Below are 18,679 nucleotides of genomic sequence, written 5' to 3' on the forward strand. Positions count from 1 at the left end.
GCCTCAAAGGCCTGATCTCATTGGCCGGGCCTCTTTCGCAATGCCTCCTGCCCGGTGGACCGGCCTCCTGCCATGGCCCTGCTGATGCGCCCCTGCTGAGGCGCCCCGCCCCCCTTCTATGGGTCCTCTGCAATACTTCCGCCAAGTGTGAAGAATAAAAGAACATCAAATCTTTGTTAAATCAACAACACAAACTGCCACATGAGGTGGAGGTTGGGTGGAGGCATAAGTGTGATCAACCGAGTAAACAGAGAGAGTGTTGAGTTCTAATCCCCATAAACCTCGAGGAATATGATATGACAACACTGGAGAGTGAGCCAATCATATCGATATTGATCAGCCAGAGTCACTTCTCATTCCATTTAGAGCAAATGGTTATAAAGTTAGATTTGTTAAAAAATATCTAGTTTTGAGCAATCATATTGTCTTATATCATATGTGGGCACACACACACACACACACACACACACACACACACATACATACATACATACATACATACATACATACATACATACATACATACATGCGCAAAGAACATGCACCGGTTCTGCGTACTAGAATGCGAATTGTTACACTATTGTAATAACAACAAACATGAAGACACGCGCTGACATTAATCGGAAACAAAATCACATTTTTATGTTACACGCACACACAAACACACACACACGCACACACACGCACACAGGGAGGGCTCTGAAGCCCGTCTCTTTAATGTGCTAACAGCAGCGCTCATTAGAGAATCATTATAACACAGATCGACAGGGTCGCTCACACACTGGGACACGCACAAACTGCACAGGCCTGCAGCCGGTGTGTGAGCGTGTTAGTAACTGGAGTGTGTTTGTACACAGTTACACGGTCTGCCATCGCAGGTTCTCTCATTATTTGAGGTACAGAAAGATTGAGGCAGAGCAGCAGCTGATTTCTGCAGCCTACCTACCCAACTCCTTACCCCAACACACACACACGCGCATACACACCTGTCTAACCACCACCCCAGTATGTGGTCCACACACACTTCTGCCGTGGCTGTCAGATCTCATTGTGTGTCACTCGTTCCTATGTTCCACCCCTGTTTGAACTCACTGTAACATAAAACAAGACAAGGGCCTGCAATCATTTCTTTACAGAAACAAAAGGATTCTGGCACACAACACACAGACGAGTACAATCCTTTGTGTATTTTGCACTTGTATTTGTTCTCTGCAGGGTGACAGGATACAATTAGGGACAAAAAGCACCGTGGGAGTATAATGATACCCAGCCACTGCACTCTCTTCAGATTTAGGCAGGAGACTGGAAACAGTACATACGAGAAGGCAAAATGGACCATTTGGGGATCCGGAGCTCCTGCCAGTGTCGCACATCTGTGCATTTCTTTTTGTATGAACAGCCCAAATGGTAACATGGTATTGAGCTTCACAGGTAATTTAACCCGAGTCGTGTTGCCGTATAAACATCAGCAACACGATGTGAGACAAACTGTTTGTGCCCAAACTAGTTGTCTTGTTGTAGCTGCAACGTCGGCACGCTGTCTGAAATATGGAAATTAATTGAAAGGAACTGAATCGTGGACGGGCACAAGCTTCATCCAGCGGCACAGCCTGCTATTTATTAAAGTATTGATGCTTTTTACTACTACGACTACTTCTGTTTATTTTTGCATTGCTAGCTCTGAAATAGAAACATTTAAAATAGAAAACTGGCGTGACTAGATTCTGTTATGGACTTTACACTTTAATTAGTCTCAAAATAATTTCCAGGATCTTTGAACAAAAAATAAGATTTACAAGTGTGTACATCAATATTTTTGCATAATTTAGGTTATTCACAAATGTGTGGTCCAATCTACACACAAATACTAACCACAAGTGCATGCTGTATTTAAGTGCTTGTGGAAAACTGGGACATCTATGCTTTCAGTGACATCATTGGAAGTTTCAAAGAGGGAAAAAATAGATCGTCACTACTCAATTAGAACACACACAATTACCAATAATTTACTGTTGCCTAAATATAAATATATGGTTTGGATGCGCTACTGTAAAACAGCCAGTCCAGGCTGGTTGAACCGGGAGAGACTAGCACAAACTAGACAGGCCGATCTTGACATGTCATTGCAGGGTAAACACAAGTGTAATTATTAACATTAATTATGGCCCTGTTTCATTTAGGTGGGCCAGGGCCCTGGTATTGTGCATGCTGGCTCACTGGAAGGACTGTGACACTAAGTAGACTATAACAGGACCATAATTAATTTTCTCATTTACACCTGTGTTCACCCTGCTATGACCTGTCTAAAGGGCGGCTGAGTGAAGGACCTATTGCTCATTTGAGACTTCATCTCATTGAGAATGCTGCTGCATAGGTCACAGCCCAAGGAAAACTGTATGTCTTTTTACCAAGAAATTATACCAAATTAGAAAGCCTTCTTGGGTGTGAGACAGCGCCTTAGGCTGGTTCTCTATTTGTATTTGTTGTACAACACAATGGCCCACCAAAAAGAAACACATCATGCTGAAATCCAGTGGTTTTGACTAAAACTACACTCAGATCAAACAGACTGAGCTGTGATTTGATCTTCTTTAAAAAAAAAGAAAGTTTGTCGTGTTCAAAGTTCAAATTATTTCAATGAGGACCGTTGATGCTGCTGAGATACAAACCAACGAGGTAACAACTGCAAATGTTGTTGTTGCCTAGAAACACATAGAAAGTTTCCCTGCGTACTTTTCGATGACATTATTAAACCTGCTCTTTGCCGCTGCAAGCATTTCTTATCATGTGAAGGTAGCTTAAGAGTCTAGAGTCACGCCGGTGTCTCTGTGAGGCAACATTTAGCCACAACAGTGCTAAATGCTAACATAAGCGTGTCAACAGGCTCACAATGGCAGTGCTATGCTGTTTAACATGTTCCTCATCTTAGTTTTAGCGCAGTGGTTCTCAAAATGTTTCTGTCACGTGTGGAGGAAGAACAATGTTCATGCCCCGCCGTCCCAACAAAATGGTCTACGCTGACTTTTTATTGAAATAACTTTTTGTGACTCCTCCATCTGTGCTTTTTCAAATAATAGAATGAAGAAAATTGCAAATCGCTTTTAAGTAAACCAAATGTGCAATCACTTTGTTAGAACGATGCAAATAAAGTTATATATGTGCAAAAAAGCACACAAAGAAATAGCTTATTGGGACTGCAATGAACCTGTTTTGCACTGGATATCTTTTCAAGATAATAACTGTAAGTCCAACCTGTGAAAAACTAAACTAAACAAGTTAAAATATTTGTCAATAAAGAGTTTTACACATGTTCAAAACAATAAAGTGCAACCTGTGCAAAACAAAATGTGTGCAGATATGTGTGTCAAGCTTTATTAGTATTAGTGGTGTAACCGAGAGTTCTGGGTTTGTGTGTGAGGTGCACTTATAACATGTTAACAAGCGGAGTCGGGAGATCAGACATGTCGTTCAGTCCACGGCTTCCCTCTTTCTTTTATTTGTTCCCCTAAGTCCAGTTACTTTTTCCTCTCTATGGCAACCCCGAAGGGACAAATCATCTCCAATACCAAAACACATGAGACAGTCTGTTACAGTGGCTGCAATGAACCTGCTTTCCACTACAAATATCTTTTTAACGGGGTCGGAGGCTTGATACAGCCACTCTCAATTCATGCTCAATGTTGAGGTCTTGTTTTGAAGGGCAACAGCGGAAAAGCCGATCTCAATTCATGCTTAATGTTGAGCTTTTGTTTTGAAGGGCAACAGCAGAAAAGCCACGAAGGTACAGGCATTTTAACATGTATTTATGTTTTATGTCCGTGTACTTTGAACTTGTGTAATATGTGAAGTTCTCAATAAAAGTCTTTCTGCATTTCCTCCTGCGCCCCACCTGTAGTACCACTGCGCCCCACTAGAGGGGCGCGCCCCACAGTTTGAGAACGACTGGTTTAGCAGGTTTCATGGTAACCCATCCAGTAGTAGTTGAGATAAATGTGTAGCAGGGAAGACTCAACCACATGAGTGGTTCGAGAGGAGAGGAGGGAAACTCAAAATAGAGGAAATGAGATGGAGGCTGCTCTACTATCGTGCTGCTTAGCCCGGAAATGTGTGAAAGGCCTGGTCAGTGTCTCGGCTGAAAAGAGGTGTGATGGAGAAGAAGAGAGGACACAAGTTGTCACTCCAGTCTGTCACCCACGTCCCTTGCACTCTGGTCAATATGACAGGACTCGGAGCCAACAGCACACTCTTCTTTGTCCAGTCAGCCATCAGGCTGGATACATTATTAGTACAAACAGACACTGACAGGCACTCACTGTTCACTACTGCTCACTACTGCTCACTACTGCTCCGCTACTATTGGTGAGTAAATGTAACTATTTAGTGTCATGTTTGTGTTGAATTATCAATAGAATCAATACGTTCAAACCTTGGTCTGGGGTGAATGTGAAGGATTAAAGAGACAAAGGATGTCTTCAAAGGCAAAGAAGAAGATAGGTTGGTGTCCTGATGCTGCCTTTGAGGTAAAAGTAGGATTTTACATTAGAAACAACACAGAAACATAGAAGTCTAAACAACAAACAGCCACAGAGAGCAGGGATGAAGGAACAAAGGAAAATATCACTGGGCAGAATCCTCAGGGGAAATGCTTGGGTGTGCAGTGAGAGTATGATGGGAATCTCCAAATCGCTGATTTGAAAGTGGCCTTCAGACAGGCTGAAGGAAACAGCTGATCACAAAGTGTAAGAGGATAAAAGAGAGGACATAAGTGGAGGGAACAGGTAGACCTTTAATAGTTGTTTGATAGCACTGAGAAGGGTGGAGAATGAAATGAAAGAGGGTAGTGGAGCATTATACAATCTGTTGGCTGTCAAATCATCGTTCACCGAGGAGCGGAGCAGTCGTCTCTGAGCGACGAGAGCGGGAGGCAAAATATAACTTTGAAGAGAAAAAGAAGAGTTTGAGATACTGTCGTGGAATTTGTAAAGAATAGGATGAATCCTACTATATTTCCCCAGTCAGACAAACTGTACTGTAGATGTGTGTAGTTAAAAGGTGCATTCATTAATTCATCCTTGTCAATGGAATCAGGTATCAGTCGCTCTCAAAAGTAGCAAATGCACCTTTAATTGTATTGAAAACTTGAGTGAGAAATTATTACAAAACAGTAAGGCTGCACATTATTAGAGCTGCAACGATTAACCAATACGTTGTCGACTAATACATTATCTGATTCCAGCTGCTTAAATGTGAATATTTTCAGATTTCTTTACTCCAATGTATTTTTTTTACATTAAATAGATCAAAGAACTAAATGATTACTCTGTCACAGTAAATAACTAACCACGTGCAAGAAGAAAAGTCAGGGGATCAGGAAAATGATTGAAATTCATCCTGAGGGGGACATATATATATATATATATATATATATATATATATATATATATATATATATATTCAAACCAAATTTCATGGCATTCCACACAGCAGTTGTTGAGACATTTCAAAAAACGAAAAGGTAAACTTCCTGGTTAGAAGAAAAGTCACCAACATCATCAGGATGCATCCTCTTGGGAACATGCATGCTCCATAACATTCCATGGTAATCTATCAAGATGGCTCATATCCGATAGTTCAGACATACCAATCAAAAGACAGAACTTTAGTGTGGCTAAAAACAAAAGTGCAAAGGGGAATAGTGACATTCCCATGAAGCTCGCTCAACCTCTGTACATTTGCAACCATGCAATCACAGCTTGCGTATACATTAAATTGGCAGGATTGGCATGAGGTTAAATTAATCAACCATAGATTGATAGATAAGATGAATAAGTATGTTGTGGCCACCTACCGCTGCCTTCTCTTGTTGAAGTGCCTGGGCAGCAAAACGTGCCACGTGGCTGATGATTGGAGCAAAGTTTGTTGGGCCGTAGAAGCGGATGTGAGGGAGACAGGCGGAGTAGGCCTGGGCAATACCCTCCACACCTGCTCAGAGAAAGAGACAGAAAGAAAACACATTTCAACAAACCTTACATTTAAGACAGATGAGAAAGGAAGAGGGCAGGAGAGAGACAGCGAGCGGGGGAGGAAGAGAGGTTAGTGATGGGGAGGGCAGGGACACACATGTGAGAAAAATGGCTTTGTCACATCTCAAGTGAGACATTTTCACAGCAGCTAATGAAAATCATTGTTTCTCATCAGAGGTGCCGGACTCCAATCAGCTTAAACAACCAGACAATTGAATGTGTGAATGAGTTCATTTGTCAGTTGCATGTTTTTTTATTATATTTATGAAGGGGAACTGGGAAGTCCACATTGCAGCTTAAACACGGGTTCTGGCTTAATTTCTTGATTTTAAAGTTGTAAAAAGTAATTTATAACTCTCAATGTATAATACAACCGTTTAATATGGCAGTTATAGCAGCACTTTGAGACTGCAGTCTTTCAAATCAGGTTTTATTGTTTGGACCGTAACTTTTAATTTTTTAGAGTGCAACGGAGGGTACATTTCTTTCCAATAAAAGATGAGCCCAAAATGCTCTCTTACGTAGTTTATAGAGGAGCAGTTCACCAGCTAACATTAAAAAGAAAGGGTGTTTGTGTAGGCACATCTATTTGACAGAAACACACAGAACCGCCGGTCTCCGTCAGGCTAAAATATGTATTGCACAATTTCCTTCTGCACAGTTGGGCTCTCAGCAGTCGGTACTCAAGTCATGCATTTGGCAATTAATACATTAGCACGTTTCAAATGCTAATGTTGCGTTAACTGATGCACTGTTCTTCAAAGCAAGATGCAAGATACTGACGATTTACAAATATGTTGAAATTGAAACGGAGTAGGTGAGAGAATATTAGTTCCAGTGTGTATTTGCTGAGTGGCCTTTAGACTGCAAGCAGCTTTGTGAGGCTGCTCGTCATAACAAAGGTGACACGCAAGTACAATGTTGACCACGTTTACCATATTCGTTAAGCGTTCACGTCCTCATTTGCTCAATAACTAAACAGAAGGTTCAGCTCAGGCTAACGGGAATGTCATTACTTATGCAGGTCATCAACAAAAGTACTGGACAATCTAAAATACAGATCGGATGGATGGTGTTGAAATCAAATGAGTCACTAAAGTGACAATTTACAATTTATCCTGGGGGGAGCATGAATATGTGTACCAAATTTCATAGCAATCCATACAGCAGTTGTTGTAACATTGACATTTCACCCAAAAAATACCGGACCTGAAAAAGGCGTTTTGATTACATCTTAAAAATGTACACGTTGACAACTCTGCTGTCACGTGATCTGGAGATGTTTTTAGTTTTTTACCGGGTGTGCTGCATCTTTGTTAAACCAAAGAATACTTTTGCAGTGATGTGTTTATCTCTTTCTCTGTCTTGTTGTATTTATTTCCACAAAGTCACAATTGCATTGCCTTATAAGTGAATGTTTATACATGGGACTATATCCTACTATCATTTTAATTGTAATGTAATTCAGTTTCAGTCTCTCAAACAGTTCTGGTATTTTAATACGAGCCTGACAGGATGTGTGTAGACAAATAAGACAATGTTGTACATCTTCATAGGGAAAGAACAGCTTAGTAACTCCTATCTGTTGACACAGCTTGTTCGGGGAAGATGTAGCTCCGGCCAAAAAGAAGCCAACAACCTATAAGTGTAGATAAGGGAGAGTGTTTTCAGCTTGTGCTGTTATGAATGGAATTGCGTCGAAAACAGAAAACAACAAAGGATCACATGGTTCTTGTTAACAGTTAAGTCAAGTTTGTATGCAACAATGTCACACACAATGTTGCAATTGGTCTTCACTTTTCTTTAAAGACAGATATATAGAATGCTGCAGGGATGATACACATACAGTATGTTTGGAAGCCAACCCAGAAGTTAGCATTAAAAGAAAATAAGCTTTGTGGCAAACACACATTTGTAATACATCTTATGTTCAGTAAGATAACCTTAAAACATTTTTGAAACAAAAATTCAATTGCCAGACGTTATAATGGTCGTTAGGCTAAAGCAAAATACACCATTATAGCTGAAAGCAGACTAGTGTACGGCGTGAGCCATTTGTTAGGAACCACTTTTCTTAAGACAAGTAACATTCACAAAAGGGGTATCTACTGAAGCATTTAATGCCATAGAACAACGCTCTAAAATCTGCTTGTGTTAACCAGAGACCTTATTTCAGGCATCTCACCAAAAGAAACTCATTTCCGGGTTTTGGGACTTATTCCTGCAGCACTCTAGTGGACAATATTATGTTTTTAGTATCTGTGTCTGCATATGCATGTATATACATAGGTATTTTCAGATGTAGCAGCAAGGTAATCGATGGTACCGGTGACAGTAACTCACCTGAACAGAACGGGTTGGTGGGGTTGAAGTTGATGGCAAATTCGTGTGACACCTGAGGAGACAAGAAAAAACCCACAAGACAAACTTGATATTCTTTCTTTCTACACTGGAGAATATTGTTGAGAAATACTATCCATTTCTCCCACACCCTCCCATCCTCTCTCTCTCTCTCTCCCTCTCTGTGTGTGTGTACCACTCTCTCTCCTTTGTCCTTTTCATCAGCTCAGTGCCATGGCAACACAGATGGGTTGCCAGTTGCGTAATCGTGTGAATATGCATGTATATTGCTTAGAGTTGTATCTGTGTGTGTGTGAGCAGTGTGTGAGTTTGCATACCACAACCCCTCCTCCTCTCTCTGTCACATACACACACACACACACACACACACACATACACACACGCACGCACACACACACACACACATACTGTACATATATGTATCGCTCATATATGTGTCTAGGACACATACATATACACAAACAACAACACAGACAAACACACACATACCTTCCAGTCTGGTGGGAGTTGAGCTCCAAATCCCAGAGCAGGAAACATTTTGTCGCTGAGGAGGAAACCATGACAACAGATTGGAGCGTTAGTTAAACCTTTTTATTTTTTTATTTCATCTAAATTCAACTATCTGGATTTAGACAGCTGAGGAAATCCTGTTACCGTTAGCACAAAGAAACAAATTCAAAGACACTTACAGAAAAACTAGCTGAGAGCTGGCAGAAAAATTAAGCAATGTTGTAAAATGGCTACTTCTTGCTGAAGCGAAGGATACACAAAAATGTGGTTATCTTTTTGACTTTGGCGGATTTTATCACTCTTCAAACTACCCGTTCAGACAGAAGAACACATTTACATTGTCTTACAAACGTCATCAAAATCTATGAATTATTGGTGGTCGTCAGTATGTTCTCAGTGACACAAACTTGGGACTTTACTCTGAAAAACAGTCAAGAAATAGATGGCTATGGTTTCATTCGTGGTCTCACGCCGCTAACAAAACCATGACCCTAATTTGTCCTGGATTCTTCGTAACTGTAGTGAATGCTAAGTTGTTAAGACCCGCCCTGTGCAGCATTCAAGTGCTCGGATTGGACAGGCGTCCATGCGAACGCGAGTCACTCTTGGGAGCCGCTTGCTAGCACGATGAGAGCTCAGAAATGATATTTAATTGTTTTACTTTGAACAGCAGCAACATTGATGGAACCGTGTGTGTATGTCTGTTAGCATGTTACAACAACAGTTCTGTGCATTAGTTTCTGCTGCAATTCAGTGTTGTTGACACTAGTCTTCAGTCTTGAACTGAGCGATGAACGACTGGGTTTATGATGAAACTGATAAAAAGTCCCACTCACAGATCTGTCTGCTACTTCAGCTCCATAGATATATATCAACACAGCACAGTGAGGCTGCTGATATTTCAGAAACATGGTTGTGGCCATAGATTATGACCTCAGTCAGATAAAGGAATATGTCAGCATTTACTTTGTGAAGATATGGTTGAGTAATGGTGTTGAGTTGAGCGTGTGTTGTAATCTGAGCTTCTCTCTGCTTTGTAATATGTATATATCAGTGTCCATATGTGTATATTCATTTCACTGTAATAGCTCCACAGGCTATTACTACTGGAGCTAACTTTTTTTTTTTTTTTTTACCTTTAAGATAACTCCTAACTGATTCAAATGAAGAAGATACTCACGTGTCATAGTCCTGTATGATTTGTCCCACAGCTAAAATGGCAGCGAGATACTCGTTGCTGCCCAACGGGTTAATGTAGTGGAGGGAGGACGGCTCTCGAGGGTTCCCATTAGATGCTGTGAAGTCTATACCGACCTATGGAAAGAGAGAGAAGTGACAGATTCAGAGTCATCCTTGAAACCTGCTGTGATGTCATATTGTAAGGAGCTCAAGAAACTGTGACTGGGTGGTAATCTTTTTTTAATTTTAATTTCCTTCCCAACTACGCATAACAAAGCAGAATCACCTACAATACGGGGATGTTTTGTTGGTGAATAAACATCGGCAGCAGCAGTGAACAGACAGGAATGGTTGGTTCTCTTTTGACATAAGACAATGATGTCACAGGAGGAGCCCGATAGGAATCTACAGGGCAAAAGCTTTCTTCTGGCAACTACACACACTCATTTTGTTCAACTCTACTGTACTGTACACTCCCTAAATGTGGGATGAGGAATTGAATATTTGCTCTCAATGTGCCGATGGCATTGATGCCTCAATCGATGAGCTGGTGCCAGTGATGGTTTGGGGTGGGTAACTGGGGGGCGCCCTCCCAGCATAGTGTGTGCATTACATAGGCTGAGTCCTTGTCAGCGGCCCACGTTGATTCCAACCCGCGGCCCCTTGCTGCGTGTCAATAAAGACAATAAAAAGCCATTAAAATAATCTTAGAAAATGCATTTAAGAGGATTATGTAAAACTACTGAACTTCAACTAACTGCAGCTGTAGCTTGTTACAACCGAAACATCCCCCTTATTCATTCTGGATACAGGAGCTCCTCCTCCTCATCCAACTCTTGCATTTTTAATTTTCTCCAACCATGGAGTTGTGTTGGGTCAAACTTCTATGTAACTGTTGAAAACCCCATATATTTAAAAAAAGACCTCCACACGAAGGATTTGAAAGGATTTTACTGACATCACATGACGCGATGTTCTGCATGTTAGGCCCTTTTTGTTCAGACAATGGTTACATGTTCTATGTTCACACAACATGTGAATAACTCAGAATGTATGTGAAGGATAAATATGAAATTCAATACAATGTCACACACATATGACTTAAAAAAAACAATGACAGTATTTATTCCTTTGGTTGCGTTATACAATAGGAGGTGAGAGTCTAAAAAGTGCTGACTGATAAATCTTATTTTTTATGGCCATCGCAACATGAAAAGACTGCCTGATACGCGATGAACAAGAACAACTTTTTATTTATGAATGTTACTGAAATCTTGTATTAAACGGACAACCGATTTAGACACTGTAGTGAATCCCATCTGCAGAGGGAGGAGGATATACAGATATGTTGTCTATGTTCTTCAACCTTTACAAACTTCGCTTCATTTATTTTATTGACATTTTAGATTTGTTTGCAGTGAAATATTAATAAGTTTATATAGTGACTTTGCTACTCTCTGAAAAATGTGCAGCCAATCGGTATGATTTAGTTGATATTGTGATTTCTTTTTCAACTCCACAGCCACTGCTGTTGCTTTTGCAATTTTGACATGTAATGACCTCAATTCCTCAAACATGTTAAACACATTGTAATTTCAATCTTAAAGGTCACAAAACCAAGGAATTAATTTGTTTTACTTCATTTTACAACATGTTCCTCTGAGGACGGCTACAAAAGAAAATATTGTAGCACCACTGCGTATAAAAAATGACGGCACGCCCCTGAAACCACGCAGATGGCCACAGGGTGATGCAGCGATCACACACGGTGTCTCCAAATGCGAACACACAGACGCGTTGAACGCATGAACCCAAAGTTATAAGGCACACACACACACACATGGAGTCACACGGCCTAACACAATATGAGATTAAGAGTGACAAGCTTTTCCTCAGGCGTTGAATAAGGGTCTGTGTGCTGACAAGAACCCAACCCAGAAACTCTGCCTCCTTCCTATCAGCTTAAAGATGGTCCAAAGCGTCTCCTTCTTTCTCTTTTGGTTTGGAGTGTTATATGACAATGACTGAGGAAAGAGAACATGGAGAAGCAGGAAGAGAGAGCAAAGGTGCTAGTAGAGCTTTGAGTACGAGATGGGATATTGGGCAAATGAGGAACATATTGGTAAGAGAGAGAGAAAGATAGAGAGAGAGAGAGCATAAAGAGCAGCATGGGTAGCAGGAGTGACGGATACAGAGATGCAGGGGGACAGAATTAGGGTGCTGTTAGATATTTGGTGTAGTGTGTGTGTGTTAGTCCTGGAACAGCATGTGAGAGAAAAGACCCACGAAGCAGGCGACTCTTGTCGTAGGCGAGTTCAACAAACTCTACGGCACACCAAGGAAAGCAACTAGCGCAATTTTGGGGTTAAGTGTCGTGCCCAAGGACACACTGACATGGGCTAGCGGAGCCGGGGATCGAACCACCGATCCTCTGATTGAAGGACAACCTTGCTCTCCAGGGAGCCACAGTCGCCCAGTATGTCAATACGCTTTGTGGAATAGAGCAGAGATCAAACAATTTATCACAATACAAAGTGTACAAAATAGTATTTGAATGCCGTTTGTCTGTTCCAGTTCCTCCATCTTCCAACAGCAACTCTATCATCATTTCATCCTGTCAGAAATGTGTATGAAATTGTCATGAAAAGCATATGAATTCCAGAATTATGGGCAAAAACGTGTCCCACTGACCAAATCGAATCAGTTCCTTGAGTCCGAGTGGACGTTGATATAACGCGTTGACGAGAACAGATTAAGAGTAAAGCTATAATACAGAGATAGAGAACAGTTGTGTGATTTTGCTTTTACTGGGTGTGGATCATTCATTTCGACATTTAACCTAATTCTCATGTTTTATTACAGCCAATTTATTCTACTGCCCGCTGACATGGTTTGAAGCTACTATAATCCCATTTTTGTAATCCAAACATCTTAAAGTTAAGATATTTACATTAGGAACATGTAGTGGGGGAAGGGGGAGTCCCCAAACCCCCCTTAACAACTGCGTAAACACAGCTGAGGAGGATGTGTTTTTCATTTATTCCTGTTGTTTGGATCAGCGATGTCCATTTTTCATTCCAGGTCTCCATTAGTTTTGTCTTACGATGAACCTGAAAATATGTATGTCGAATCTGACAGTCGATGGCAGATAAACTATGGCGGCATTCTTCCCCCAGTGACCTCTCCGGTGACGGACATTATTAGTTTGATGGTTGTGAAATTGACAGTGGGAGATGACGCCATTCTGTTTCCAACTTCGCCCCAAGCTATTAGTAATTGCTAACACACAAATAGACCAAACACAAGATGACAAACACACAGTTTCAACAAGCAAGTGCTCAGAATTAAAAATGAAGAGGGGGTGACGGAGCAGCATCTCATTACTGTATATTTCAGGGCAGCAAAACGGCAGAAACCGTATGTGACTGAATTTAATGAGAGGGATTCCACTACTGGCAAATTACTGGCAAATAATTGACATACTGACAATCACATTTGAGGTTTCTCAGCTGCGCCTTGCCAAGTATCAGCCGATTGTCGCGCCAGGACCTCTCAGACTCATTTGCAGTTAAACAGCCAGGAAGATGGAGCCTCCATCAGTGTGTTGGAGCCTGTGTGAACATCTTCTGGAGTAACTCTGTCTCACTCTGAGGTGTTCCCAGTGACAACTAGGAGCGGCTGTCCACTGCCAGACTTCTCATGTGGCACAGTGTATTCATGGTCTATTGATATTTTTTTCTTGTGTATTATTGGATACTGTGTCCTCCATGACAAGTTGTATGCAACACATAAAAGCCACTGCATGTTTTTTATTGTCAACAAAACTGTAGATATAATTAGCCTTCATCTGAAACGGCGTGATATTGGAGAAGTGTCTTTATTCCTAATTAAAAGGTATTTTATTGTTAAAGTATTTGAAGACATTGAAGTATGTTTGCTCATAATTTAGTAAATTGATTCCCAGATTTCTTTTGATTTGCTCCTGTTTTACTTTGCTGTTAGTGCAAACTCAACAAATCGCAATAATGAAGAAATACTTTTCAACATCGTTGTGGTATGTGTTCACATAATACGAAAAATAAATCTTTCTCCGATTTTTTTTACTCTATTGATGCTCATATAGTATAGTTTGAGCTATTTATTGTTAATTTCCACTGCACTACTTTAGTGAGTACAACAACATAGTCATGCCAGAACATAAATACTCCTCTTCTCACCCGCTAATTAAAGGGAGTTGACTCTACATGGTGACACACTCAGGTTACAATGCACATCTTACTGTAGCTCAAAATGCATAATCCCTCCCTTACGTGGTAGGCTTTTAATGTGAAACAATAACAGGAAATGAGTTCATTGACAGTAGCTTAGCTCTGATAAAAAATGTAAAAAAGTAGAAGTGACTGCAATCAATTAGAGCAAAGACTCAAGAGACAGATTTAAAAAAAGAACGAACACAATCATTCATCTGAGGCCGAGATGTCCTGACTTTTAATTTAGGTAAAGTTCCAAAAACACTGGATCCTACAATTCCCATCATGCAACACAAGAGCATTTTTCCTTAGACCTTCTCTGCCCTCTAAATGTACATATCTTTCACACCAGTCAGTTTTTATTTGTAATAACAAAAACAGAAACAAATACCATCAAATACCGTCAGGCTTTCAAACCAAATATTTTGCCAACGCCGTGTGGTTAAAATAATAAGGCCCTGAGTTCTGCTGAGAGAATATGTCACAGACTGCAGTACAGGCCAGAAATAGATGGGGGGAAACAGCTATGTGTCTTAACTGACACACAGTTTTTGACTGACATTGTCTGTCAACAGCTGCAAAGATGCTTCTCTGTTCCCTCATTCATGAAACGTTTGTTCTCTCTATGAATCCACATGGACACGGGCACTACGCTCAACACAGCCCTGAATGATATCAAACACAAGATATGAATAATAGCGTAATTCCAAGTCTTTCACAAACAGCCCATCAGCACTCGGAGGCTGTCTCTTTGTGTTGGAGTGTGTAACAGAGAAACGTTGCTCTCTCTCCTCCAGCTCCCGCAGCCCCGAGGAGAGACTTTCCCTTGCTGGAGATTAGGATTAGAGCCATGCTAAGTCTGATTGAACAGCGCGAAACCGCTCTTTCTGCACGTGTGTGTGTGTGTTTTTGTACACACCGGCTCCTCACTGTATGTGTTTGTTTGTCAAATTTGTGCACATAAGTGGCAGTGTTTACGAGAGGAAAAGATGTCATCGGTGACTGAGCGTCTGCGTGAGATCATGTGTGCTTGTGCTTGTCTAAATCAGTCAGTGTGTGTAAGCAGGGAAGGTGCACGCTTGTGCGCACGCCTACAGACGCGGGCGCGTGTGATAAAATGTCTGTATGAAGAATACAGAATGTGGATTTGTGTGACAAAGTCATGGTAACGGCATGGCATGTAAAGCGGTCGTCGTGGTTCACAGTGAAAGCAGGAATGTGACAAGGATATCATATGTTTGTGCTCACATGTGTGTATGTGTGTGTATGTAAATGAGTTTGTAAGCGGGAGAGAGGAAGTATCTGTGTTAAGACAGAATTAAGTGTGTGTGCGTCTGTGCATGCGCGTGTGCGTGGGTGTGTGTGCATCAGGGAAAGAGCTGCAGGTCTGTGACAAAAGGCAAAAGATTAGGAGGGAGCATCGAGGATTTTAAGACTTCCCATTCGGCCTTAAATTTATTCATCTCTCCACCACTAGAACAGGCACACATTCCCATTGCACTGAAAGCATGCTCATTACAGACAAGCTGGTCCTGAGTAAATCAAACTGTCAATAACTACCAACACCCATTTGAATATTCCACAAATTGCAACTTTTTCTAATTAACATTGGCCTATTTGGCCAAATCCTCATTTAAACCCAGCAATGAAATAAGTCCATGGCTGAGAGCTATGGAAGTTGCTCAGCTTTGCATGAAGCAAACTAAATAAGTTTTACTTTTGAGTTTAAAATTCTGGGGCTCATTCACACATGAGCAGAGGAAGTAAAATAACTACCTAAATATTTAAATAAGAACTTTTCAGGTGTTCATACTAAGATGTACCTCAAACTAAATACATACTGAGTTACAGATGTCTGTTTCCCATTGTAAGTCTATGGGCCCAATGGCATAACGTGCACCTTGGGGGTTGCACGTGACTGCAGCACCATTTTCAAGTTCCCACTTGTCTTTCTGCCCTCCTGTTCTCCCAATTCAACAAAAGTACCCACGGTTCAATGTTCCATTGCCCTTCTCTTCTCTACTGCACAAATTAGTTCTGTCCCTCCTTTCTGTAAGTAAATGATCACGATCCGATTGTGACCCCCGGAGATGAAAATAGAAAAATCTGAATGTTTTCCATCTGTTTTCGAGAGGAAGGCATGCAGAACCATGTATCTCATTACCACATTATTGCAGAAGCAGAAAAACAGGCAGGCTAATACTCACCGTAAACATGAGCTGGCACCCTCCAAGTATGTAATCCAGAAAAGTGTAGTCTCTTGTAATCTAGAGAGACAAGAGTCACGGAGCAGAGGAAGAAAACACGGAAGGAAAATAAATATAACCAGCGAGAGAGTATTGATTTCACAAGAAAATATTAAATGTTAAACATTAGATGTAATAAAATCTCCCCAGCTTCAAACACTGTCAAATCTGCTTAAATATGTGTTGTTATTCATTTACTTCAAGGGAGAGTTAAGATTGTTTGAAGTGGTGTTGTATGAGATTCAAGATTCAAGATATCTATTTGCTATTTGTACCGTAAAAAGTGCATTGGACGCTTTGAAGAGCGCATTTAGGCTTCAATTCCCTGTCAGAAAGGTCTCTCCGACAGCAAGGTAAAGCGGGGAAAAGGTTCCACAATTTACATTTAAACTGATTGATTTGGCTGCTGCCCTCATCCAGAAGAGTACATTTCTTTGCTTTTGTGCTGTAGTCTAAGCTGCTTCTCCAAACTGAGGGCGTGCCGACTGGCATTTGCTGTATGTAATACACTGACTGTGAATAAGTACGTCATACAACCCAACTTCAAAACATCTGAACTGTCTCTTTAAAGTCTTTAGAGCCTGACTAACACCATAGACAATGTAGTAAACAACCTGACTAAAAACAGCACAATTCTTAACTCTTTTTATGAGCAGAATTCTTGCAATATGACAACAAATAACAACATATATTTCTGATTCACGGCACCAACATTGGAGCACTAATTATGATCTTGTTTGAACTAAATTCCCACTCCAATTACAATGAATATTTAGCATGGATTTTACTGTCATTAGTCTAATCCCTGCCAGCAGCCAACAAATATAATTACTGTATTAGCAGTAAATTGCTCTATGTGTCTATGAACATGTCCATACAAAGTTCATGGTTGTGAGCATGAAAAGAAAAGGAAGGAAAAGAATCAATTATGAAAGCTTGTCATCATATGCACACAGCTCTCACGTCATTCCAATGGGCATCGAAAGACTCAGAGTTTCAGCTTCATGTGTGGGACTCGTCGTTACAGCACACATGTCAGTTGATCAACCACAATGGTTTAATCAGATGTTGTATTGAGTTGATGGTGGGATGGGTCATTGTGAGGTGAAAACAAGCAGAGATTTAGTCAGTCAATAGTTATTTGTTGTCCCTCCAGCTCAGAATTTTAATGGATTTAATTCCCCTTGAACAAACAACAATGATTGATAGGTAGCTTAAAGCAGCATCAATTACTTTTGAAATTAACACTGAATTTAGAGCTGATACAATTAATTTGATTTGATTAATTGATTAGTCGATTGACAGAAAATGAATCGGTAACTAAAATGGAAAGCTTGGAACTGCAACGCCTGTGTTTTTTTTGTCGAGTGACTCTACTCTTAAATAGAGTTGAATTAATTTCACATTAATTGCTATAATACCTCAACTGTGGATTCTGCAGTGCTATAAAATTATCCAAAAACTGCACAGGGAGAGATGATGTGGGGAATGTGCTTTGCATGTGATTCCACAGGTCCATGTGCCAGGCTAGCTATAGCATAGCCTAACAGTGAGAACACAACCATCAGTGATGTACACTATCTGCCCCAATACCAGCAGTCGTGATTACGATTGCAAAGTAAACATGGATGCTGCTGAAAAATGACATGACCATCCATCATCCATCCATCAACTCAAATCAATCCATCCATTCCATCCATCATCATTCTATCCATTCATCCATCCATCCATCCATCCTACCATCTTTCCATCTATCCATCCTACCATCTTTCTATTAAATCTATTCATCCATCCATTCCATCCATCATCCTTCTATCCATTCATCCATCCATCTTTCCATCTATCCATCCTACCATCTTTCTATTAATCTATTCATCCATCCATTCCATCCATCATCCTTCTATCCATTAATCCATCCATCCTACCATATTTCCATTAATCCATCCATCCTACCATCTTTCTATCCATCCATCCTACCATCTTTCTATCCATCCATCCTACCATCTTTCTATTAAATCTATTCATCCATCCATTCCATCCATCATCCTTCTATCCATTCATCCATCCATCTTTCCATCTATCCATCCTACCATCTTTCTATTAATCTATT

At 40.6% G+C, this 18,679-nt stretch overlaps 1 protein-coding gene across 2 annotated transcripts in view; it reads right to left on the bottom strand.

The window, feature by feature from the left end:
* The window catches only part of cpne2 (copine II), a 36,231-nt gene that overhangs the window by 6,468 nt on the left and 11,084 nt on the right, over positions 1 to 18,679 (bottom strand). For both annotated transcript variants that reach the window (XM_034534196.1, XM_034534195.1), the window contains exons 9-13: positions 16,531 to 16,590; positions 10,075 to 10,208; positions 8,874 to 8,928; positions 8,367 to 8,418; positions 5,849 to 5,982 (exon numbers count right to left, since the gene is read on the bottom strand). In XM_034534196.1, coding sequence (XP_034390087.1) covers positions 5,849 to 5,982; positions 8,367 to 8,418; positions 8,874 to 8,928; positions 10,075 to 10,208; positions 16,531 to 16,590 — 435 coding nt within the window. The remainder of the gene's footprint in view (positions 1 to 5,848; positions 5,983 to 8,366; positions 8,419 to 8,873; positions 8,929 to 10,074; positions 10,209 to 16,530; positions 16,591 to 18,679) is intronic.

Source organism: Cyclopterus lumpus, chromosome 6, assembly GCF_009769545.1.
Source record: "Cyclopterus lumpus isolate fCycLum1 chromosome 6, fCycLum1.pri, whole genome shotgun sequence".
Lineage (NCBI taxonomy): Eukaryota > Metazoa > Chordata > Actinopteri > Perciformes > Cyclopteridae > Cyclopterus > Cyclopterus lumpus.